At 44.0% G+C, this 27,383-nt stretch overlaps 1 protein-coding gene across 1 annotated transcript in view; it reads right to left on the reverse strand.

The window, feature by feature from the left end:
- The window catches only part of ENTREP2 (endosomal transmembrane epsin interactor 2), a 240,582-nt gene that overhangs the window by 100,717 nt on the left and 112,482 nt on the right, over positions 1-27,383 (reverse strand). The window contains exon 2 of the mRNA XM_002696649.5: positions 20,420-20,476. Coding sequence (XP_002696695.1) covers positions 20,420-20,476 — 57 coding nt within the window. The remainder of the gene's footprint in view (positions 1-20,419; positions 20,477-27,383) is intronic.

The following is a 27,383-nucleotide window of genomic DNA, read 5'->3' on the forward strand; positions in this document are numbered from 1 at the left end:
AACATCAAAGTTCCCGGATGAGCCTCTTTTCAATTCTCTAAAACACATGAGACCGACATCACCTCTGGGCTTCTGTGCCTCTGCCCCTCAGCATGCTTCATGCCTGGGATTATTTGTTAGCTGGTGTCCTTGTTTTCTGTCTGGCCTCCCCAGCTGTCCCTCCCAGTGTGAGTTGACCTCTCTTGTCCACCCCTGCATCTTAACACCTGGGTCTTGCCCAGAGGCATCTCCAGTGAAAACACCGGTTTGCCAAATGAATGAAACGTGGTCCATTTCACAAACTCCTGCACGCTTACCCTGACTAACATCTCATCCTATACAAAAGCTCGCTTCTTAGTGATATTGAATTTGGGAATGGAGAATAACTCAATTATATATAAATCTAAAGACAAGATAGAAAAATGCCTCCTGTAAGTTGAACAGTATAAATAAAAGTGTAATCATCAGTTTTTTTCCCTTTCCATTTGTCAACTAACAGTTCTGACCAACTACTTCAACACTAGCAAACAGGATCATTCAGCACCTTAGACAGCACCCCTCATGAGCCTTGAGAACAGCCTGGGGCTGAGGTCCCACTGCAGGGTCTGCTTTTCCAGGGCTCACATTGGTCGGCACAACTCCCTCTGCCCTGCAAAACTTGCCCCTACCAGGAAATGCCAGAAGAGTGTGCACCTTTTTACATGGCACACATAAAAACAAAATCTTACCATATCCCTGTATAAAGTAAAATAGGAAGATTCGGTTTTATACCCAGACAATTGTGAAGACAAAACATGAGTCAGCCTGTGAAATCCAGATTAACATACCTATTGAAATACACAGAACAGTTTAATCGGGAAAGTTACAAGCTCTATGACATGCAAATTGGCACCCATCATGAATACATGAATACTGGCATTTTATATTTCATGCACGGGACTTATTTACACAGCACTCTGGCAAAAGGAATGTAAACTAACAATACAAATGATAACACAACTTGGAAACATCCCAAGCTGCCATATATAGGAAGAAGGCAGTGTTTTAACTTCCCTGAGTATGAAAAACTTACAGAGATAACAATTAACTCACAGCAAGGCAAGAGGGGAGGAAATGGCACACCAATGCAGAATAAATTAATATCAAGTATTTTCTATTGTCTGCAGACACTGAAGACCATCTTATCTCTGACCAGAGACATCTCTGTTTAAGGTTTCCCCACATGTGGAAATACAAACACTACCAACCAAGTTGTAGACTATTTATTATTTCATACAACTTTTCAAATTAAGAGACCAAGTTAACGTACTCATTTTACAAAATCAAGTGTGAAGATATATTGTCTATAGTTGAGGGATTAAGAAATTGAGACTAGAGTATAGTATTTTATGTTATATAACCAACCAGCAGAAAGTAAAGATAGCATACAGGAGCATTAAAAGACAGCATCTATCAGAGAGAAAGTCAAATATTAATGAACAAAGAGGGTAAATCAAGAAGTGATAATATAGTCATATATAATGTGGTGACATGGACACACTCACCAGAAAAATTAAAATCAAATTATCAACATTTCAAAGGACAGAGGCAGTTGAGGCAGAGAAGGAGCAAGAAATGTGACCTCGCTGCTAGCTCTTCGGGATCAGATGCTCCAGCCTTTTTCTTACTGGGGCTTCCCTTGTGGCTCTGCTGGTAAAGAATCTGTCTGTAACGTGGGCTTCCCTGGTGGCTCAGACAGTAGAGTCTGCCTATGGTGCAGGGGACCAGGGTTCGACCCCTGGGTCAGGAAGATCCCCTGGAGAAGGAAATGGCAACCCACTCCAGTATTCTTGCCTGGAAAATCCCATGGTTGGAGGAGCCTAGCGGGCTACAGTCCATGGGGTCGTAAAGAGTTGGACACGACTGAGCGACTTCACTTTCACTTTTTTCACTTTTCCTACTGCATTATTTGCCTCTTCTCTATTAACCTGTCCTATCTGGAAAATTCTGCCCACTCACTTTTTCCTGACATCCATCTTCACCCCATTAGTGACTCATCTCCTACCTTTATGGTATTCTTCCGAAGCACAGAACTCTTTCGGCTTTAATAGTTTCCTTCATGGTGCATCTTTTTCTTATGCTTTTTATCTTGGTTTACTGTGTAAATTTGTCTTTTATTCACATGGAATTTAATTTCATATCTTGTGCAAGGCAGAGTCTCACATTGTTCTGTATCTTTTTTCACAGGAATGTCCAGCAGTACACATAGGTTTTATTGAATAGCTGTCCATTCTTGTCCAGCCAATGTAAATAGCATCATTTCTGAGATAAATCAGATCCAGTATTCATGATGTGTATGTGGACTCATTATGCTGTTCCACTGATCCATTTGATGGATGGTGTATACTAACACCTCAGACGGTAAAGCGTCTGCCTGCAGTTCAAGAGACCCGGGTTCAATCCCTGGGTTGGGAAGATCCCCTGGAGAAGGAAATGGCAACCCACTCCAGTACTCTTGCCTGGAAAATCCCATGGACTGAGGAGCCTGGTAGGCTACAGTCCATGAGGTTGCAAAGAGTCGGGCACAACTGAGCAACTTCACTTTCACTTTCATACTAACACCATACTGTTTTAATTACTACACCAAAGGTGTAAATAAACTGTAACTCAAAAATTTATGCTCAGTTGTGCCCGACTCTTTGCGACCCCACGGACGGTAGCCTACCAGGCTCCTCGAAAAGAGTCGGACACGACTGAGCGACTGATCTGATCTGATCTGATAGTTAATTTACAATGCTGTGCTAATATATAGCAAAGGTGTACAGCAAAGTGATTCAGCTATACACACACACACACATATATATTGGCTATATATACACATATATTCAGTTTTATATATATATATATATATATATATATATATATACACACACACACACACACTCTTCTTTAGATTCTTTTCCATCATGGGTTATTATAAGATAGTGAATATAGTTCCCTGTGAATACAGTAGGTCCTTGCTGTTCATCTATTTTACATGTAGTAGTATCTGTTAATTCCAAACTCCTAATTTATCCCTTCCCCTTTTCCCCTTTTGAAACCATAAGCTCCTTTTCTACGTATGTGAGTCTGTTTCTGTTTTGTAAATAATGGCTTCATAATCAATATCTGGTACAGTGAGTCCTACTTGCTAGATCTACTTCGAAAATGGCTTGGCTATTCATGGATCTTTTATTCTCCTGAACTTTGGGAGCAGCTAGTTAAGTTTCACACACACACACAAATCTCTCTGAGATTTTGATAGGAATTGTATTTAAATTACAGGTCAGTTTAGAAGGACTTCCATCATTATGACACCAAACTTCCCTGCCTAGAATACACTCTCTTCATTTTATTAAGATTTGTATATTTCTTAATGAAGGTCTTATGTATCTTTTATTAAATTTAGTCATAAGTTTTAATTAAATTTTTGAGTTACAGTTTTCAAATTGCTTTATGCTATTATGCCTAAATGCTTCCTGTTTTATAATTTGATATCTTATTTTCTTATTGGTTCTAGTAGTCTGGAGGTTTTCAAGGATTTTCTATGTATAAAACCAACTATACTTCAGTTATGATGCATTTTAACATAAATTCCTACAATTTGCTATAGGTTTTTTTTTGCCATCTATGCTCATTAGTGAAACAGGTTTATAATTTTCTTTTTCTCTACATTCCTTGTCTAGTTTAGCTATTACATTAAACCAGATTAATAAAATCACTTGACTAGTTTCCCCCTCTTCTTCTATTACTGTTTCTTAAAGGTTTGCTAACAGTCACCTGTCAGAGAAGGCAATGGCACCCCACTCCAGTATTCTTGCCTGGAAAATCTCATGGATGGAGAAGCCTGGTGGGCTGCAGTCCATGGGGTCGCTAAGAGTTGGACACGACTGAGCGACTTCACTTTCACTTTTCACTTTCCTGCATTGGAGAAGGAAATGGCAACCCACTCTAGTGTTCTTGCCTGGAGAATCCCAGGGACGGGGGAGCCTGGCAGGCTGCTGTCTATGGGGTCGCACAGAGTCAGACATGACTGAAGCGACTTGGCAGCAGCAACAGTCACCTGTATCTAAGCCTAGCATCTGTGAGGGAACAGGGAGGTAGTGAATTTCAATTCAAGTCTTTAATGGCTATTATTTTATTTGGGTTTTATATTTCTATTCTATTTCAATTTACATTGTTTTTGACTCTCTTTTATGAAAATTAGCCATTTCATCTAAGTTCTCAAATATATTGGCATAAGGTTGCTAATAATCATATAACGTCTATGTTACTGATACTCTATGTTACTGTTACATTTTTTCCCCTTTGATGCTCATGTTTCTTCTCCTTTTATCTCTTTCTATAAAATAGATTTGTGTACTTAGAGCCTTTTTCAAAGAATTTTTTGGGTTTTCAGCTAACTCTAGTATTTCTTGGATTTTAATATCAATACTTTTAATCTTAAATCATTATTTTTGTGACGTATGCATTATATGTTAATGAACAAATACAAACAGAAAATTTAAAACAAAGACCAAATTTAGTAGAAGGAAGGAATTATACAGATCTGAGAAGCAACATTTAGAACTGGACATGGAACAACAGACTGGTTCCAAATAGGAAAAGGAGTACGTCAAGTCTGTATATTGTCACCCTGCTTATTTAACTTATATGCAGAGTACATCATGAGAAACGCTGGGCTGGAAGAAGCACAAACTGGAATCAAGATTGCTGGGAAAATATCAATAACCTCAGATATGCAGATGACACCACCCCTATGGTAGAAAGGGAAGAGAAATTAAAAAGCCTCTTGATGAAAGTGAAAGGAGAGTGAGAAAGTTGGCTTAAAGCTCATCATTCAGAAAACTAAGATCATGGCATCTGGTCCCATCACTTCATGGCAAATAGACGGGGAAACAGTGTCAGACTATTTTTGGGGGCTCCAAAATCACTGCAGATGGTGATTGCAGCCATGAAATTAAAAGATGCTTACTCCTTGGAAGGAAAGTTATGACCAACTTAGATAGCATATTAAAAAGCAGAGATATTACATTGCCAACAAAGGTCCATCTAGTCAGTTCAGTCACTCAGTCGTGTCTGACTCCTTGCGACCCCATGAATTACAGCATGCCAGGCCTCCCTGTCCATCACCAACTCCCAGAGTTCACCCAAACTCATGTCCATCGAGTCAGTGATGCCATCCAGCCATCTCATCCTCTGTCGTCCCCTTCTCCTCCTGCCCCTAGTCCCTCCCAGCATCAGAGTCCTTTCCAATGAGTCAACTCTTTGCATGAGGTGGCCAAAGTATTGGAGTTTCAGCTTTAGCATCAGTCTGTGGTTTTTCCAGTGGTCACGTATGGATGTGAGAGTTGGACTGTGAAGAAAGCTGAGCGCTGAAGAATTGATGCTTTTGAACTGTGGTGTTGGAGAAGACTCTTGAGAGTCCCTTGGACTGCAAAGAGATCCAATCAGTCCATCCTAAAGGAGACCAGTCCTGGGTGTTCACTGGAAGGACTAATGCTGAAACTGAAACTCCAATACTTTGGCCACCTCATGCGAAGAGTTGACTCACTGGAAAAGACTATGATGCTGGGAAAGATTCTAAGTATTTCAGATGAAATTTATTCTTCAAATGGTCCCACAAGGAAGAAAGGGAGGTATTACTATCATAATCCCCATTTTACAGCTGGAATCCCTGTGAATGGAGATGGTAACAGCTAGCACATGGCAGGTGTATAATGCACACACTTACTAACAGCTATGAGCACATCAAGTAGAGAGTTCTAGTATCTTTCACAGGAGCCGTGTTGTGTTTCTAACAGTTGCCAAAGCAGATCAGCTACTGTGATTACTTACATGGCTTTTTTCCCTGCTTTACGGTATCACACTTTAAAGTCTTCCGGCTTGCAGAATGCTGACTTCCTCCTTCCTTGTGGTCTTTGCTGGCTGCCTTTTTCTTGTGGTCTGTCCTCTGTCATCCGTCCGATGTGTACTGTCAGCTCATTCATCATCTGACAGATTTACTAACTCACCCATCATCTCACCATTTACGAGCCTGTCCTCAGGCGCTCTTCCTCCACACCCCGGCTGCCACTCAACCTGATGTCCCTGCCGCCTGTCTCTGTCTGCCAGCCAAACCGGGACTGTTCCTAAGAGCTGCGAGGATCTCATTTGTCAGATAATTTTCTTCTTTTTTCCTTATTAATTTGCCTTTGATTATTTCTGAGATTTTCTTCTTGTTCCCCTGAGACAACCATTTTATTCATTTGTTTCTTATCACACGATACAATCCAGCCCTTGTCATTTGGAAGCTTTTTGGATTTTATTACTAAAAATACATAAGCATTGGAATTCTATCTTTTGTTTCTATGAGACTAAACCCAGGCAGGTTTTGCCCCATACAGAGTGACTCAGAATGTGCACGAAGATGACATTTACTCAGTACAGGCTCCCCAGGTGGCTCAGTGGTAAAGAACCTGCCTGCCACTGCAGGAGATTCGGGTTCGATCCCTGCTCTGGGAAGATCCCACATGGCACAGAGCAACTACTGAGCCTGTGCTCAGAGTCTGGAAACCACAACTACTGAAACCTGTGCACCCTAGAGACTGTGCTCTGAAACAAGAGAAGCCATACAATGAGAAGCCTGCACACCACAACTAGAGAGTAACCCCCGCTCTGTGTAACTAGAAAAAAGTCTGCCTAGCAACATAGGCCCAGTACAGTCAAAAATGAATAAACAAACAAAATTGTTTAGAAAATCAGGCCTAGGAAGTTCTAGAACAAATGCGAAACACTGCTGCTGCTGCTAAGTCACTTCAGTCGTGTCCGACTCTGTGCGACCCCATAGATGGCAGCCCACCAGGCTCCCCCATCCCTGGGATTCTCCAGGCAAGAACACTGGAGTGGGTTGCCATTTCCTTCTCCAATGCATGAAAGTGAAAAGTGAAAGGGAAGTCGCTCAGTCGTGTCTGACTCTTAGCGACCCCATGGACTGCAGTCTACCAGGCTCCTCCGCCCATGGGATTTTTCAGGCAAGAGTACTGGAGTGGGGTGCCATTGCCTTCTCCATACTACTGGACATCAACAGTAGCACAAATACTTTGGTAAAACCATTTGATGTTATTCCATGACAATGAAAATACATCTCCTGACCAGTGCCTTCATGTCCAGGCCCATACACCAGCAGAACCGTTGCCCATATGTATTAGGAGATTGGTATTAAAACATTCACAGCAGCTCCATTCATAATAGCAAACAATTACGTCAATGCCCACTTGTCCACTAAAGGAGAACAGGCAAATACACTGTGACATGTTATATATTAACATGATAGAATACTGTACCATTAATTATCAAAATAATTCATCTAGAGCTGCACATGCAAACAGGGATGACCTTACAACCGCATGACTGAAACAAAGCAAGTCATAGATGAATACAAATTGTGATTCCACCTATGTAAAGTTCCCAGGTGGTGCTAGCGGTAAAGAACCTGACTGCCAATGCAGGTTAGACGTAAGAGATTTGGATTTGATCCCTGGGTCGGAAAGATCCCCAGGAGGAGGAAATAGTAACCATTCCAGTATTTTTGCCTGGAGAATCCCATGGACAGAGGAGCCTGCCTGGCAGGCTGCAGTCCATAACATCACAGAGTTGGACATGACTAAATGGAAGGAATGATGCTAAAGCTGAAACTGCTTTACTTTGGCCACCTCATGCGAAGAGCTGACTCATTGGAAAAGATTCTGATGCTGGGAGGGATTGGGGGCAGGAGGAGAAGGGGACAACAGAGGATGAGATGGCTGGATGGCATCACCGACTCGATGGACATGAGTTTGAGTGAACTCCAGGAATTGGTGATGGACAGGGAGACCTGGCGTGCTGCGATTCATGGGGTCGCAAAGAGTTGGACACGACTGAGTGACTGAACTGAACTGAACTGAAAGTGACTTAGCCCACATGCAAAGTTCAAAACCAAATAGCAATGATATACTATTTAGGAACATGCACATATAGGACAAAAGAATGATGAATGTGGAATCCTTACTCTGAAGAGAAGCAGGAGATGAAATATGGGAGGCCCCAGCCCGGGCAACTCAGGTGTTTGATGTTCGCTACAGTTATGTTTCACAGTTTCCCTCACATTCTATTGCATGTGTCATAAATTCATGTTTAATTACATTTAATACATTTTATTTATTAATAAATCAATGTTAATATTTAATAAATATCTCACCATCTAAATGGAAAAATATTTTAAATCCAACTGCCAGTAGAATAAAAAAAAATAGCTGTCTACCTTTTAAATATTTGCATAAAGTAAACCACACTGAAAGCAGTATTTTTAGAAAAAACACAGCATAAAAATCAGGAGTACCAGCAAACATTTAAAAACAGAAAGATCAAAAGAATAACAAATAATTCACAAATAAATAAGAGATTTCACAATAAATAGTTTCCCTCATTTAAGCAGACTGATTTGTATGAGTCATGCCTTAAAAAAAAAGTCACAGAGAAACTAAAGTAAAAATGAAGGGAAAGATATCAGGTAAATTTGATCAAAAGGAAAATAACTTTGGTGCTTCAATTTTAGATGAAGCAGAATTCAAGAAAATAAAACATTAAATTGGGACAAGACCAGTTTATATTAGCAGATGCTGTGATCCACAAATAACGAACACTAGTCCATTTAAGGGTATAAAATCCAAATAGAGTTAGAAGTGATGGAAATAAGAAGCTGACAGAGACAGAGCTGTAGTGGAGGATATTTATGTAGATCATGAAGTGAAAGGCTGTTTGTACATGAAGATGAGATGAGCCTGACAGTGGCTGGGTGAGGGGCGGGAGAGGCAGAACTCGGGGTATTTTTCAGTCGTGTCCCTGCATTTTTCAGTTTGCCACAGCACAGCGGGGGGCAAAAGGCACCACTGAGACCTGTGTTTGGTGATGATGCCACACATATAAGACAGGTAGACAATTTCTTCCTAAAGTCAATCTCCAAGTAATCAATGCAACTGATTTTTAAAAACTTCTGTTAGTCATTAGATAATACTGCCTATACAGTGCTATTTGAAATCAATAGCAATCCATTTTTCTTACCAATTGTTGAACCACATAAAGTGAAGAACAAAATAATTAAATTTGAAACCTCTAACTCTTCTCATTCCCAATCAGAATCTCTATGTCTTACTACAAATTGAAACCTACAGCAATTTGATTCAACACACATAAAAATCAGGGTAAAATATAGGTGTTCTAATATTACCATCACTTACTGTAACCACATAAAATTATTCAGGTATCAGAGATAAAGTCCATGAGTAATATTCCTCATTAAAAGAGACTGGACATTTGAAAGAAAATCTGATAACTAATAGCCTATGCGTAACAATTTTTTAAAGCTGGGTAAGTGGAGATACTTCCTCAGAATTGCATATTAAATTCACTTTCAATTAATGTGGTTCAGCGTTTTCTTCTTATGATTTGTATGCTTGGTAATACTTTTAAAATTAACTGTGCCTCTGACAGACACACTACATACTTCTAAGCCGCCGTAATTTTTCTAACACTGTATCTTTATAACAGTAATTGCCTTCTTTCTGAAAGAATATGCGTCTGAATGTAGTGACACTTCATTTATTACTTTTCTTATATTACAGCTACCTCAGCATATTAGATTTCTTTCCCCCTTAACGACTTTTTTCTATTAGGAGACCATGAAGACCCCCAGGGCAGAGTAAGTCCATTAACGAGGAGGCACTTCAGAGGCAGCAGGAATTTCTAACATGGACATCAGACAGTTCTTGTCAAGAAGACATCTCGTCAAGATCAGGATATCTTCCATTTCCTGTGAACTACAGACGCTTTTTAAAAAATAATTTTTAAAATTTATTTATTTAGTTGTTTGTGGCTGTGCTGGGTCTTCACCGCTGTGCATGGCTTTTCTCTAGTTGCGGTCCACGGGCTTCTCATTGTGGTGGCTTCTCTTGTTGCAGAGTACAGGCTCTAGGTGAGCAGGCTTCAGCAGTTGTGGGGCTTAGTTGCCCCGTGGCATGTGGGATCTTCCTAGAGCAGGGATCGAACCCATGTTCCCTGTACTACAAGGAGGATTCTTAACCACTGGACCACCAGGAATGACTTCGCTGGTGGCTCAGACGGTAAACTGTCTGTCTACAATGAGGGAGACCTGGGTTCGATCCCTGGGTTGGGAAGATCCCTTGGAGAAGGAAATGGCAATCCACTCCAGTACTATTGCCTGGAAAATCCCATGGACAGAGGAGCCTGGTAGGCTACAGTCCATGGGGTTGCAAAGAGTCAGACATGACTGAGCGACTTCACGTTCACCTTCACGTTCACGGACCACCAGGGAAGGTCCTAGAATCTAAACTCTTTGAAGGCAAGACCATCACCTTGTGCTTGTGTCTGACTCCTTGCACAGTCCCCATGGCTTGCACAAGGTATTTTACTGCAACCACAGGCGCTGAGCCTCATCACTGGATGGTTCTGTGACCTCCTATGTGCTGACAGCATTTCTTATGTGTCCCAGACAGACACGATAAGGAATCAGCTACAAGTCAGAATCAGCCCAAGGTGACACATAGAGAGGTCATCTCCTGAAGGTCACCATGAAAGACATAACCAAACCTCCACAGTGGGACAAACTCTTCTGGAAATATCTTCAAACTGTGCTGGTCCAAAAGCTGGCCTCCTAAGTGTCTTACCATAATCAAGACATTGACCGTGGTCTGAGGCTCCAGCTACCTACAACTCCCCTCAAGAGATATTAACCACTGGATGTGGGTTACACTTCACTTCACTTCAGTCGCTCGTTCCTGTCCAACTCTTCGTGACCCCATGAACTGCAGCATGCCAGGCCTCCCTGTCCATCACCAACTCCCGGAGTCCACCCAAACCCATGTCCATCAAGTCGATGATGCCATCCAGCCATCTCATCCTCTGTCATCCCCTTCTCCTCCTGCCCTCAATCTTTCCCAGCATCAGGGTCTTTTCCAATGAGTCACCTCTTCACATTAGGTGGCCAACGTATTGGAATTTCAGCTTCAACATCAGTCCTTCCAATGAACACCCAGGACTGATCCCCTTTAGAATGGACTGGCTGGATCTCCTTGCAGTCCAAGGGACTCTCAAGAGTCTTCTCCAACACCACAGTTCAAAAGCATCAATTCTTTGGCGCTCAGCTTTCTTCACAGTCCAACTCTCACATCCATACATGACCACTGGAGAAACCATAGCCTTGACTAGACGGACCCTTCTTGGCACAGTAATGTCTCTGCTTTTTAATATGCTATCTAGGTTGGTCATAACTTTCCTTCCACGGAGTAAACATCTTTCAATTTCATGGCTGCAATCACCATCTGCAGTGATTTTGGAGCCCCCAAAAATAAAGTCTGACACTGTTTCCACTGTTTCCCCATCTATTTCCCATGAAGTATGATGGGACCAGATGCCATGATCTTCGTTTTCTGAATGTTGAGCTTTAAGCCAACTTTTTCACTCTCTTCTTTCACTTTCATCAAGAAGCTCTTTAGTTCTTATCCACTTTATGCCATAAGGGTGGTGTCATCTGCATATCTGAGGTTATTGATACTTCTCCTGGCAATCTTGATTCCAGCTTGTGCTTCTTCCAGCCCAGCACTTCTCATGATGTACTCTGCATAGAAGTTAAATAAGCAGGGTGACAATATACAGCCTTGACGTACTCCTGTTCCTACTTGGAACCAGTCTGTTTTTCCATGTCCAGTTCTAACTTTTGCTTCCTGACCTGCATACAGGTTTCTCAGGAGGCAGGTCAGGTGGTCTGGTATTCCCATCTCTTTCAGAATTTTCCACAGTTTATTGTGATCCACACAGTCAAAGGCTTTGGCATAGTCAATAAAGCAAAAATAGATGTTTTTCTAGAACTCTCCTGCTTTTTTGATGATCCAGTGGATGTTGGCAATTTGATCTCTGGTTCCTCTGCCTTTTCTAAATCTAGCTTGAACATCTGGAAGTTCATGGTTCATGTATTGCTGAAGCCTGGCTTGGAGAATTTTGAGCATTACTTTACTAGCATGTGAGATGAGTGCAATTGTGCAGTAGTTTGAGCACTCTTTGGCATTGGGGTGGCAAAGCTTTATTACATTTTTAATAAAGAATGTGTCTGATGCATTTCTCCAAGGAAGACGTACAGATGGCCAATAGGTGCATAAAAAGATGGTTAACATTGCTAACTATTAGAGAAATGCAAATCAAAACTGCAATGAGGTATCACTGCACATCAGTCAGAATGGTCGTCACTAAAAAGTCTACAAATAACAAACGCTGGAGAGGGTGTGGAGAAAAGGGAACCTTCTTACACTGCTGGTGGGAATGCAAATTGCTGCAGCCACTATGGAGAACAGTATGGAGATTCTTTAAAAAGCTAAAAATAGAGCTACCGTATGATCGGGCAATCCCATTCCTGGGCAAATATCTAGACAAACTATAATTCGAAAAATACATGTGCCTTAATGTTCATAGCAGCACTATTTACAATAGTCAACACATGGAAGCAATCTAAGTGCCCATTAACAGATGAATTGATAAAGAAGATGTGGTATATACACAATGGAATATTACTTGGCCATTTAAAAGAATGAAATAATGCCATTTGCAGCAACATGGATACAACTAGAGATTATCATGCTAAATGAAGTAAGTCAGACAGAGAAAGATGGTATCACCACATGGTATCACCTATATGTGGAATCTAAAATAGGACACAAATGAAACTTCCTACAAAACAAAAAGAGACTCACCGACATAGAGAACAGACTTGTGGTTGCTAAGGGGGAGGACCATAGGGGAGAGAAGGATTGGGAGTTTGGGATTAGCAGATGCAAACTATTATATCTAGAATGGATAACAACAAGGTCCTACTGTATAGTACAGGGAACTATATTCTATTAATATATCCTGTGGTAAACCATAATGAAAAAAAAAAAAAGAACGTGTCTGATGGATCAAAATAATTTACACTAGAAAGTGATTTCAGGCAAATATGGGCACAATAAAGGACAGAAATGGTATGGACCTAACAGAAGCAGAAGATATTAAGAAGAGATGGCAAAAATACATGAGAACTATACAAAAAAAGATCTTAATGACCCAGATAACCATGATGGTATGATCACTCACCTAGAGCCAGACATCCTGGAGTGTGAAGTCAAGTGGGCCTTAGGAAGCATCACTACAAACAAAGCTAGTGGAGGTGATGGAATTCCAGTTGAGTTATTTAGAATCCTAGAAGATGATGCTGTTTAAGTGCTACACTCAATATGCCAGCAAATTTGGAAAACTCAGAAGTGGCCACAGAACTGGAAAAGGTAAGTTTCCATTCCAATCCCAAAGAAAGGCAATGCCAAAGAATGCTCAAACTACCACACAATTGCACTCATCTCACATGCTAGCAAAGTAATGCTCAAAATTCTCCAAGCCAGGCTTCAACAGTACATGAACCAAGAACTTCAAGATGTTCAAGCTGGATTTAGAAAAGGCAGAGGAACCAGAGATCAAATTGCCAACACCCAGTGGATCAGAGAAAAAGTAAGAAAATTCCAGGAAAACATCTACTTCTGCTTCATTGACTACGCTAAAGCCTTTGACTGTGTGGATCACAACAAACTGTGGAAAATTCTTCAAGAGATGGGAATACTAGACCACCTTCACTGCCTCCTGAAAAATTTATATGCAGGCCAAGAAGCAACAGTTAGAACCAGACATGGAACAACGGACTGGTTCAAAACTGGGAAAGTACGTCAAGACTGTATATTGAGAAAAAAAGAAAGATAAATAAAGAAAAAAAGACTGTATATTGTTACCCTGCTTAACTTATATTTGCAGAGTACATCATGCAAAATGCCAGGCTGGATGAATCACAAGCTGGAATCAAGATTGCCAGGAGAAATATCAATTACCTCAGATATGCAGATGATACCACCCTTAATGGCAGAAAGCAAAGAGGAACTAAAGAGCCTTGTGATGAAAGTGAAAGAAGAGAGTGAAAAGGCTGGCTTAAAACTCAACATTCAAAAAACGAAGTTCATGGCATCCAGTCCCATCTGTTCAGTTCAGTTCAGTCGCTCAGTCGTGTCCGACTCTTTGCGACCCCATGGACTGCAGTACACCAGGCTTCCCTTCTATCACCAACTCCTGGAGCTTGCTCAAACTCAGGTCCATCGAGTTGGTGATGCAATCCAACCATCTCCTCCTCTGTCGTGCCCTTCTCCTCCTGCTTCAATCTTTCCCAGCATCAGGATCTTTTCCAATGAATCAGTTCTGCACATCAGGGGGCCAAAGTATTGAGTATTCAGGACTGATTTCCTTTAGGATTGAGTGGTTGGACCTCCTTGCAGTCCAAGGAACTCTCAAGAGTCTTCTCCAACACGACAGTCCCATCACTTTATGGCAAATAAATGGGGAAACCATGAAAACAGTGAGAGACTTTACTTTCTTGGGCTTGGAATATTAAAAAGCAGAGACATTACTTTGCCGACAAAGGTCCATCTAGTCAAAGCTATGGTTATTCCAGTAGTCATGTATGGATGTGAGAGTTGGACCATAAGAAAGCTGACCACTGAAGAATTAATGCTTTTGAACTGTGGTGTTGGAGAAGACTCTTGGTCTCATGATCTCAACTTGAGAGTTCCTTGGACTGCAAGGAAATCAAACCAGTCATCCTAAAGGAAATCAGTCCTGAATATTCACTGGAAGAACTGATTGTAAAGCTGAAGCTCCAATACTTTGGCCACCTGATGCAAAGAATTGACTCATTGGAAAAGACCCTGATTCTGGGAAAGAATGAAGGCAGGAGGAGAAGGGTACGACAGTGGGTGAGATGGTTGGATGGCCTCACTGACTTGATGGACATGAGTTTGAGCAAGCTCTGGGAGTTGGTGATGGACAGGGAAGCTTGGTGTGCTGTAGTCCATGGGGTCGCAAAAAGTTGGACACAACTGAGTGACTGAACTGAACTTAAGAAGTGATTTAAACAAATGTCATGTTTTAATAAAAATGATTTTTTGCAATGACCATTTCTAATTTCACTTGGCCTTGAGTGGTTTCATTATGTTATAATTTAATTAGTTCATTTCAGTCTCAGCTTTCTGGTTAGACTTATCTTCCCCTGATTAAATTTAATACCATCAATAAATTTAAAGACAAGTGTGCTAGTCTATTTTCATAAACAAGATGGGGGCTTTAGATTCTTCAGCTGCTTTATTAGCAGAGTAAGATACTGCCTCATAAATATGGGTATACCCTACTTCCTCTTGTCCTCAGCACCAACGAATGAAGCCTTCATCTTTAATGTGATTGAGCAAAATACATTCTCCGGACTGTATTCAAAAGGCCATGATCTTGACTGTGAGAAAGCCCCAAAGTGGATTTATAGCGAATTTTCTGAATAAATGATGACTCTAAACACATTTATATTAAACACGTTAACCTTTAACTCATCTACATTTTTAAATAGCATATTAAAGTTATATTTGTGCTCAATTCAATGGGCTTGAAAGAAAGCCCTATAGGCTTCCTATAAATTCATATTAAAGGTTAAAGTGATTCATACATATTTTTCCCCCACAAAATATGACCAAACATACAAATCTGCAGTGAGCCCAGGACTGAATTTCTGATGGGCACAGCAGGAAATACTGTTCCTAGTATAAAAATTGAAAGATGCTTTAAAAAAGAAGTTAACATATTTTAAGCTTTCCTTCACTGGAAATGATCACCATAGCAATGAAGAGAGAGAGAGAAACCCTCATGCCGGCTGAAGCTCATTCATCATCCACTTCCAATTCCTTGGTATTTGCATGTTTCGAGACAAGCCGTAGGGCCAGAGCAGTGTCCGAGCAGACAGGCTCACAGAGCTCCTGGAGGCTCTACCTCTCGGACTGAACCCTAATCTAGTAATACACATTCCTACTGGGGCTGAAACAATTTAGCAATAAAGCTAAATCATTATCAGAGTAGACTAAAAAGCTAGATTCCTCAACCACTGTAACATAAAATGTAAACAGTACCAAACACATATTCCTACAGATTATTAGTTTTCAAAATATGTCTAATTTACTTTAAGAACTGTACTGAAGTGCAATTTGTTAATTATAAAAACAAATTCTAAAAATGTTTTTAACCCATGGTTATTAGCTTCTCAATAGTATTAGTTATTATAAGCAAACTAGTGGTCAGGTCAATACTACCCACTGAAGCTCTTTTTTATTAAGTATATAGCATTCCCCTTTTATCTGAAATAAATACATCTCAAGACCTCAGGTAGACACCTGATATGGCAGACAGTACCAAATCCTATATATAACACTATGCCTGCATGTGTGCTAATTCACTTCAGTTGTGTCTGACTCTTTGCGACCCCATGGACTATAGCCCTCCAGGCTCCTCTGTCCATGGGATTCTCCAGGCAAGACTACTGGAGTGGGTTGCCATGCCCTCCTCCAGGGGATCTTCCTGGTCTAGGGATCGAATCTGCCTGCACTGCAGGCCGATTCTTTACCACTGAGCCACCAGGGAAGCCCATATATCACTATACACTTGTAATAAAGCTTACTTTAAAAGTCAAACATGGTAAGAGGTTAACAGTAATAACTAATAATAAAATGGAATAATTATATTAATGTACTATAATAAAATTTATGTGAATGTGGTCTCTCTTGAATGTCTTACTGTACAAATTTAATGCCTTTTCCTTCTTAACTAAGCACTCATCATGCACTGTGGCCATAACTTCTGCAGTTTGAGGTGTGATAGCAAAAGTAGCATGAATTTCTCTTTCCTTCTTCACAATTTCACAGATAGAATATGATCTGTTCTTACTGTGGATCTTGGCAAATTTGGCAGACACTTTTTCTTTCCTTAAGAAGTCTAGCACTTTTACCTTTTCACTTAAAAGAAGCAATTTATGGTTTCTCTCTGGAGTATCCAATTGTTGGCATCACTACTCTTGAGCTTTGGGACCATCATTAAGTAAAATGGTCACTGTTCCAGGGTCACTGGAACACATACTATGACAGTCCATATGATAACCCAGACAGCTGCAGAGCGATGGACAGGCGAGATTGGCTGGACAAACGGAAGATTCACATCTCAAGGACAAGGCTCGGGATTTCATCACCATAGTCAGAACAGCTTGAAATTGGAAACTTCTGAATTGTTTCCTTCTGGAATCTAATATCTTTGACTGCAATTGAGGATGGGTAATTGAAACCATGTAAAGAAGGACAGTGGATGGGGGTGGGAGGGGGGGCTCCTATAATTCCTGTGATTATGTATGAAACTGTTTCCAGTATTAATAATATAAGCAATCACAAGACATATCACTGAATCTCTGAAAAAATGAGCTAATCAGAGCTATATAATCTGAATCGTAATTGGCATCTAGCACAATGAGAAACCTTTTATGGTTTGATGTAAGGAAGACAATTATCTCAATCATAGGAGACACTCATCACATTGAAAAAAACCAATGTGGAAAAAAGCCATGTGAACACACACACACATACTACTGGTGAAGTGCCTGTGAGGCTTCAGCATTTGGAAAAGGCTCCCAGAAGATGCAATGGCAGAAAGTCACAACATCTTCCTCTCCCTGCATAACAGGCACCAGCTGGGAAGGGTGGATTCCTTCCCACCCCATCAGCCAGCCTGCTGCCCCCGCCCAGCCTTTTCCCCAATAGAAGCCCCCTACCCTCCGCAGCACATCAGTTACTCCAGGGGCTGGCTGGAGGGCAGAAGAAGGGTAAGAAGATTATTACCTTTGTGGTGATGGATGGAAACTAGGCTGTTGGTGACTGGCACACTGCAATGTACATGGAAGTACAAATATAAAGTTCACATGAAACATATGATACTATAAACCAATGTCACCTTGATAAAAATAAATCTTAAAAAAATGAATCATTTAAATCAAGACTTCAGGATTTTTGAGCTGAGACTCTAGGCAAGGCACTTACCTTTCTAAGTCTTCCTTTTTTTTTCTGGAAGATGGGGATAAAAACAGTGTATTGTACTCACAGGGACACTGTGTGGACAGGCTCGGGTATCCCTCCCATGCAGGGCTTAGCACGTAGGCAATGTCTGGTACGTGGTCCCTGTTAACTGTATTTTAAGGATGGGCCCTACATGTCGTGGAGCACAATGCGGGGCTCTGATTCAGACGCTTGGAGGAGGGGAACCCCCACATCCTGGGGGGAAGGAGGGCTTCCAGGGGGCAGCAATAAGTGAGCCCTAGTGAGTGGCCGGGCAGAGGCCAGAGGGGTCTGGGAGGAAGTGTCAGTTAGGGGCCAACAACACATAGGAAGCCCAGAGGGTCCAGGTGAGGCTGGGCAGGGAGGAGGGCTAAGATCACGTCAATGCTCATGGTTCAGAGAGTGAGTTTTTTTGCTAATAAATCAAGAGATTTCATCGCCCTGGTCAACAGATAGACGAGTGTTCTTATAGCAGAGACAGTACGCTCTCCATCAAGACTCTGCCCTCCCTCCATGACGCAGGTGCCTCTGGGAGGGACCTGTCCAGGGAGGGACCATCTTTTCCAGCTTCCTCCCCAGCCAGATGTCCCCTGGGCTCTGTGACAAGCCTCCCCTCCCCCGCCACACCCCCATGGTGTGCCATGCAAGTATGAGTGTCCCTTTTAGGCTAAGGAAGTCAAGAAGCACATGGTTCTCCGCAATCCTCTCCCCTTCACTGAAATGCAGGGGACTCCATAGGTCTGGAGAGTGTAGGACCCCTGGCAGAAGCAAGTGGGATCTCTGAATCACTGTGTGGGAGGAACAACCTGCTGCTTGGGAGGCCCTTCTGGACAGGAGCAGGAGGCAGATGTGCATGGCATTAAGACACTGAAAGTCTGGGGTCTGTGACAGCAGTTGGTACCACCCTAATCCAATCCCTTACATCCTTGAGTTGGTGAAGCAGTCAAACTAGGGGCGTCTTCCTTCCTCCTCAGCTACCTGGAGAGCAGCTAGACTCACAAGGCTGTGGAGCCAGCATCTGGAAGGTTCAGCTGTGGCTGCTCCCACTAGGGCTGCCCTCCTGGTATGAGGCCCCCAGACCCACCCTATTGCTACTGACCTGCCCCCAGGTCATACCCCAGCCATCTGCACACAGAGTCCTGACCACTCAGGAGCCCCCAGCACATGCATCCTTCACGGTGAGATGCCCAGTCCTGTGAGAAGCTCTGTCTCCAGGCTGGGCTGGGGCAGGCATGAGGGTGGTGATGGGGTGGGATGGGCCTTCCTCCCATTCCCCATGCCCACCTGAAGGAGGTCACCTTTCCTCTGTTCAGAGGCCAGGCGGAGGGTTTGCTCTGTTCATACAGTGGGGACTGGTCAGAAGGGCTGGGTAGGCTGTCCCTGTGTCCCTGAAGGGGACCCACAGCACGGCCCCCTGACCCAGTGTCTGCCGCCACCTCCCTTTGCACAAAAGCATTAGCATCTTGATATACAAGCTGAGACTGATTTGAAAATAATCCAGCAACAGGCCTGGATAAAACAGGACCTGTCATTGTTGATGCTGTTGAGATGGACTGGGGTACACATATCTGAAAATGTCAAAATAAAAATTTAAAGAAAATTTCTCGATATTCTGTAGGAGAGGAGGTCCCCAGAAGGAAAGCACCCCTCCATCCCAATGCCTTTTCAGGATGTGATTAATGGTTCCTCTCAAGGAGGAGGAGGTGTTTACAAAGACAAGATTTGTGGGCTTTTTTCCTATTTCCATTAATATTTAGTACATGTCATTATCTCCAAGTCTAATCACTTAAAGAAGAGATTTTAAATAATTGATTACTACAAAAGAGGAGGCTGTCTTTTTCATGATCCATCAAAAGCCGGAAAACCTCTTCGCTTAGTCCTGATGTGGACATATAAATACATTAATGCACACGACGAGAAGCACACACACACACAGATCAATAGACACAAATTGGCTCTGGGTACTTTTCAGAGGGAAAAACCACCATCCTTGTCCCACCTCTGGTGTAGCACGCCCCCTCCCCAGCACAAGGCCCCAGCCCCCTTGAGACAGGGCTCCAGGGGCACCTCTTTCTTCCTTCTTTCTTTCAAAGAAACACCTATGCAAATAAATATGATCACCATGCAGAGTTTCACAATCACCAAGACATGCAGAAAGGTAACATTTCTGGAACTCGGATGAGCTACACCTGGCCATGTGATCACACCCATGTGTGTGAGCATGTTTACCTGTTTACAGACAACACCTGTGTCCACACTCTTTAAAATGCCCGTGTTGGTGACATGTCCTCCAAGAGGGCACGACCACACGGACATAAGTGAGGACCTGCAGAGGCGGGAGACCGGCTGGCGGGAGGCCGATGCCTTAAAAGCACTCATGGCTCCAGGGCCACACGAGACAAGGTGCCACTTACCACAAGGGATAGGGGCCGCTTCCAGGAGACGACACCGATGAGGCCTGACAGCAGCACCTGGAAGAGAGAGCAGGCCGTGAGGAGCTGCCAGGACTTTTCTGGAGCACAGCGCGAGCAGAGTGGTCATGGTGGAGGGTTCGTCCCTCCTACAGTCACGCCTGAGGCCACCGCTCAGGGCTTGAGGTGACTGGCTCACAGGGACGTCGAGAGCAGACAGGCTTTCTGATCGAGCCTCCCCAGCCTTCTCCCCAAGTCCTGAGAGACACATGCCGTTTGATTTAGCATCACACAGAGCACCGGACACACTACTTTGGGGACGGTGGTGATGTCCCCACTCTCTGGTCATCTGCCACCTGCATGCAAACCCACAGGCCCCCTCTGCCCTCCCTCACCTGGGCCCCTGCCCCTGCAGGGGCCTCCTCTTCACTCCCACCCACCAAGGAGATTCCCACACTTCTCACCCTGGCTCTGAGCTGCCTGCTCCTGGCCCCGCCCGTTCTCTGGCCCCCAGACCCACCAAGCATGTCCCCCCAGCACATCCCCCGCAGCACCCCGTCCACCCAGGCTCCCCTATGTCTGCTGCCTTCAGGAGAACCATCCTCGGCTCCCGGCCCACCTTTCTCCTGGGCTGCCGCCCCAGGCCGCCATTAGACCCACGCTCCCTGCTGTCCACATTCCCAGTCTCCTTATGTCCAGGAAAGGCCACCAGATCACGGAGACACAGCTGCTCCTCACCCACTGCAATCTGCCTTCAGGGGGGTCACCAAATGGGAGAGATGGGCCGTCGCTCCTTGACTTTCCATGGAGGGCCTGGGCCAGGCTGGAGCGGCCAGGCTGCACTTGCCCCCTAGAATTCCAAAAGGACTGAGCCCCAGGCTCGGAGGAGAACACGCAACTGAATGGACCCACAAGGTCCCATTGTTGACAGAGCCCAGTTCACCCCTGGGACCTCGGCACAGAGCAGAACCAAGTCTCACGTCCAGTAGCCTCCAGCTATCCACTGAGAGCCACACTGGTCTCAGACGTCCAGCAACACCCAGACCAGTGGTCTCACATGAAAAACATTAAACCTTAACCACACACACAGATAAAGATGAACTAAAGAGCTTCATCGTGTGCTGCTCCCAAGCCTGTCATATCTGCCTCCTCTCTGCAGTGCACACACCGCTTCCACATACAGCCGATGCTGCAAACATTACCGACAGCCGTGTTCCCACCTCTGAACTTCCTCACTCCATGATGCCCCAGCCCATCCCCCTCCATCACAGAACTGCTGGCTGCTGTCTCCTAGGCTCTCCCAGGGCAGGTTTCCATCACGCCTCTCCACGCACCTCTGAAGCCGCTCACTTCCCTTCTCATCCCACATTCCACCTCTCAGAACCTGCTCTGGTGCCCAATGCGTCCTTCCTCCATGGACACACAACTCCCCCAGGTCATGTTCCGATGGTAAGCTGGCATTCCTCCTAAGGACATGCTGCTGAGACTCACTGTCACTCCGTGCCCAAGAGCACAGACCCTGACCTCTCGTCTCCACCTCCAACCTTCTTCTGGAGGGTCCACATTTCTGCCAACCCCGCCATCCTCATCTGAGCCATGGTGTGTTTAGGACCCGCTATTCTGAGGCTGGGTCTGCTCTTCCTCTCAACACCTCTCCCCTCTGCCTGCGCTGGCCCTCAGGATTCACCTACCTGGATGGGGGCACTCCGCCACTTACCTACCTCTGCCCCCCACTCACTGGAGCCTTGCTGGATGTCTCCACCAGGTGCACGTCACCTTCCTGGCTGGACCTGATAATCCCACATAGTCCGGTCCCTGATTCCCCACAATCACTGCCCAGAGGGACTCTCCACTCCTGTCCTGGCCATTGTGGGCACCAAAGTCACAGCATTTCTCAAAGGGAACCCCTATGGGCTATCTCCCCTCCACACTCAGCACTCCCCTCCTGTCGCTGGCCCCCTGCCTCAGCCCCACCCCTTTCTCTTCCCTCTGACGACGGCCAAGCTCTGGGGGCCCGGCTCTGACCCCACCATTGCCCCCAGGATGGGACCTCCAGAGTGCCCTCTGTTTGCCCTTCATGACGATACTGGCTGTGCCCAGACTGAGCCTGTAGGGAGGCTGAATGTTCTCCAACCATCTCCCAGAAGATGTCCACTTAAGCTCTGCCTTCTTCCCATTCTAATAGATAAAATCTCACCCATCCTCTGAGACACAGCCCAATACCTCTTCACCCAGGAAGGGTCCAGGAATTCAAGTGAACCTAGGGGCCCCACTGAACTCTCCAACCACCCAAGACCTCTCAAGACCTCTCTGATATGCGAAGACAGAACTCCCTCATCTTCTAAGGTGAAGCTGCCAAAACTATCAAATCTCTACAGTGACCAGCCCACTTAAAACAAGGATGTCACCACCTTCCAAAGAGCAAGGGTTTCTAAACACAAAGGAAATTAATAGCACTTATCTTAGGCCACAGTAAAAAATTCTCAGCTTTTCCTATCTTCATCATGAAGTCACTTATTCATTTTTTGGGCTGTGCCAGGTCATGGCTGCAGCAAAGGGGGTCTTTGTTGCAATATGCGAACTCTTAGCTGTGGCATGAGGGGTCTAGTTTCCTAATCAGGAATCAAACTTGGGTCCCCTGCATCTGAAGCACTGAGTCTTAGACACTGGACCACCAGAATTCCCCGTAATGAAGTTATCATTCTCAAAAATATACTCAAATAATTTTACTTCCAGCAATCATGGACAATTTGGCTTACTGAGTATAATTTACATTTCTGAATGTCATTAATAACTATAATTAGGAATGGATCCAAGCCCCTATACAAAGGCAAAGAATAAAACCACCACACGCAGTGAGGCAGGCAGATGCTGACTTTGTGTAATGCCGTCCCCTTGAGTGTAAGTAAGGTGTGCTATCCCCTGACCCTCCCCAGGGATTGCATCCTGACATAATGTTGCCCTGGTAACACCCTGACTGCAGCCTTGTGGGACCCTGGCCAGGTGATCCTGCTAAGCCATGTCCAGATTCCTGACCCTAGAGATCTGTGAGATGATAAATGGGTGTCATGTTAAGTTGTGAAGTTTGCAGTAATTTGCTGTGCAGAAGAAAATGAATTGTTATTGACTGATTGTCTGTGTCTCCCCAAACCCGACTGTCAAGTCCTAACCCACAAGGTGCTGGTACCTGGAGGTAGGACCTTCAGGAGGTGATCAGGGTTAGACTGGGGCCTCATGATGGCACAGCAGGATTATAGGAAGAGAAGGAAAGGATCTCTCTCCACATGTACATACTGTGGAAAGGCCACATGAGGCACAGAGAAGTGAACTGTCTACAAGCCAGGAAGAGGGCCTGCCCTCCACAGAACCTGCCCACAGCAGTATCTTGATCACTGACTTCCCAACTCCAGAACTACAGGAAAATACATTTCTGTTTAGTTGACCCAGTCTATGATATTTTTTATTTAATTTTTGTTTTATGTTGGGGCATAGCTGATTTTGGAGAAGGAAATGGCAATCCACAACAGTATTATTGCCTGGGAAATCCCATGGACTGAGGAGCCTGGTGGGATACAGTCACTGGGGTCACAAAGAGTCGGACACAACTGAAGCGACTAAAACAATGAAACATAGTTGATTTACAATATTATGTTAGTTTCAGGTATACAACAAAGTGGTTTAATTATACATATACACATATCTGGGGTTCCGTAGTGGCTCAGAGAGTAAAGAACCTGCCTGCCAATACAGGCAGATGTAAAAGATGCGGGTTCAATCCCTGGGTCAGGGAGATCCCCTAGAGAAGAGAAAGGCAACCCACTCCAGTATTTTTGCCTGGAGAATCCCAAGGACAGAGGAACCTGGTGAGCTACAGTCCATGGGGTTGCAAAGACTCAGACACAACTGAGTGACTAACACACGCACACACAAATATCCATTCTTTTTCTGAAATTTTTCCTATATAGATTATTACAGAATATTGAGTAGAGTTTCCTGTGTTTTACCAGTAGGTCCTTGTTGATTACCTATTTTATATACAGTAGTGTATGCATATTAATCCCAAACTCCTAATTTATCCCTCCAGCAACACCCTCCCCCTGACTTTTCCTCTTTGGTAACAAAAAGTTTGGTTTTGCTAACTGTAGGTGTGTTTCTGTTGTGTAAATAAGTTAATTTGCATTATTTTTTAATTCTACATATATGTGAGATCATGACATTTATCTTTGACTTACTTCACTTAGTATGACAATTTCCAGGTCAATCCATATTGCTGCAAATGGCATTATTTCTATATTTTGTTACTCCAGTCTGAGCTTACTAATACACTAACACATCCAATGAAGACGAGTTTTAGCAAACTCTGAGAGATGGTGAAGAACAGCGAAGCCTGGCGTGCTGCAGTCCATGGAGTTGCAAAAGTGAGACAGGACTGAGCGACTGAACAACAACAACAACAAACACATCCAGGGTAGGATGCTGTTTTTTTCCCTAAACATCCCCTCTCCTTCTGTGTCTGCTCCCAGGAGGAGCAGATGTCTCTGCTCTCTGATACAGAAACACCGGCACCAGCTCTAACAAGGGCGGGGGGACATTGGAGTGGGGAGGAGACTTTTCAAGAGCAGATGCTAGGCCTCCCCCTCCCTGAGAATGCCTGTTCCCGTCCCCATGGCAACGGGGGAGGGGATGGGGGGAGGGGGGAGGGAACCATATCTCTGCTGGTCTTAGCCTGAACTACTGTTTGCTTAGTCCCAGTAACAGGCAGGATGGTGCTCTGCCATCTCGGTAGTTTTGCAGGTTTACTTCGTCCCACTCCTGTGAGGAGCAAGATCCTGCATCTAGCTGGCCTGAAACCATCACACCTTCTGTAACCCCTGTCTCATTTAAATTGCCAGGATTCTTATTAGCAGTCTGCAGTTTACAACACTGAAGAGGGTCAGAGAAGAGGAACAGACAATTGAGTAGCTGTGAAAGCAAAGCAGAGGAGACTAGGAGAGGCATGAAGCTGCTCAGAGAGAAGGGTTAACTCTCCCAGCACCTGCGAGGTGCTGTGAGGACGGACGCCAACTGGCTCTCTTCTCCACTTCCTCACCCAGCATAAGAGAGGCGAGAGATAAAATTAGAAAGAACTTTCTGCTGTTGAGAGTAATGAGGAGGGAGATGAGACCATGAAAAGGAGAGGCATCTTCAGAGTAGAAGTCCTCCCGTTTGACTGGTGCTGCCCCGGGACACGAAGCCGGGAATAAATGAAGCCTTTATATCTTGTCTGGAAGACTAAAAAGTTCCTTTGCTGCCTAAAATCAGGAACTTCCCCCAGATCTTCCAATAGGGTTCAGAGGCAAATGGTAATGCAACATTTCAGGTAGTGAAGCAAGTCCTTCCAGAATGCAGACCTGAGAGCCAATTAAACTATTTCACAAAACATTTGGCTGGCAGCCCAACAGCTACAAGTGATACAGATTTACCACTAAAAAGCCATCATTCACATGTCTGGAGAAAGACCTGTTGCTGCAATAAGGGTACAGATAGTATTCTGAGCTGCCCAAGCATGGGTGCTCAGTTGCTAAGTTGTGTGTGACTCTTTGTGATCCCATAGACTATAGCCCGCCAGGCTCCTCTGTCCATGGGATTCTCCAGGCAAGAATACTGGACTGGTTGCCATTTCCACCTCCAGAGGGATCCTGACCCAGGGATAGAACCTGTGTCTCTTACACACCCTGCACTGGCAGTCGGGTTCTTTACCAGTGAGCCACCAAAGAAGCAAAGCTGTCAGCTGATGACAAAGTTGCCCCCTGTAAGAAAAAAAAGCGTAGCATCATATAAATATTATAAATAACTCAGGAGTCAAAAGAAAATCAGAGCTGAGATACACACCACATGTTCTGCCGCAATGTGTGTCTCCTAGATGCAAATCAGCTCGTGTGTGTGTGTGTGTGTGTGTGTGTGTGTGTGTGTGTGCCTGCCTGCATGCATGCAGGTGGAGGCACAGTCCTATCTGACTCTGCGACTCCATGGACTGTAGCCTACCAGGCTCCTCTGTCCATGGGATTTCCCAGGCAAAAACACTAGCGTGGATAAGCCGTTCCCTTCTTCAGGGGATCTTCCCGACCAAGGGATGGAACCCTTGTCTCTTGTATCTTCAGCATAGGCAGGTGTGTTCTTTACCACTTGAACCACCTCAGGGTACCAAATTCATGTGTCTCACCTCTGTCCCTAAGATGCAGCCTTCGCTGGTGCTATTTACTCTGAAATTAGGGTAGTTACTAGACCTAGTACTAGATTTTCGTATGTGATGAGTTAGTAAATGAGCACATATATTACTATGACACTTCTTAAAATAATTTAAAAGTATTTTTAAATAATACTTTGTAATCCTATGTATTTTATTTCATGCATTTAAAACCCTCATTCTGAGAAGGGCTCCGAAGGCTTCCAGAGACTTCTCTGCCAACAGTTAGGAACCCTAAATTTACAAGTCTATTCAGTGCAGATCTTTTAGTGGCAAATCCTCTTTTTTTGTTTATCTGTAGATTTCTTACTTGACCTCATACTTGGAAAATAGTTTTGCTGGATATACAATCCTAGCTGGACAGTTTCTTCTCTGAAGAGTGTGAAGACGTTACTCGACTTTTTGGCTTCCGCTGTTGCCATCAAGGAGTTGGCTGCTGTCACACTGCTGTTCCTTGAGAGGTGCTACTGCTCTCACTCTCTGAAGATTTTTAAAGCTGTCTCCCTGCCCTTGGGGGTCCTGAAGTTTTTGCATGGTATGTCTATGTGTGCTGTTTTTGCTTTATAATCCTCCTTGAGATGTACTATGTTCTGAAGGTGCCTCCCAGGTGGTGCTAGAGGCAAAGAACCCGCCTGCCAATGCAGGAGACACAAGAGCCGTGGGTTCTATCCCTGGGTTGGGAAGATCCCCTGGAGGAGGGGATGGCAAACAACTCCAGTATTCTTGCCTGCAGAATTTCAA

Source organism: Bos taurus, chromosome 21 (assembly GCF_002263795.3).
Source record: "Bos taurus isolate L1 Dominette 01449 registration number 42190680 breed Hereford chromosome 21, ARS-UCD2.0, whole genome shotgun sequence".
NCBI classification, from domain to species: Eukaryota; Metazoa; Chordata; class Mammalia; order Artiodactyla; family Bovidae; genus Bos; species Bos taurus.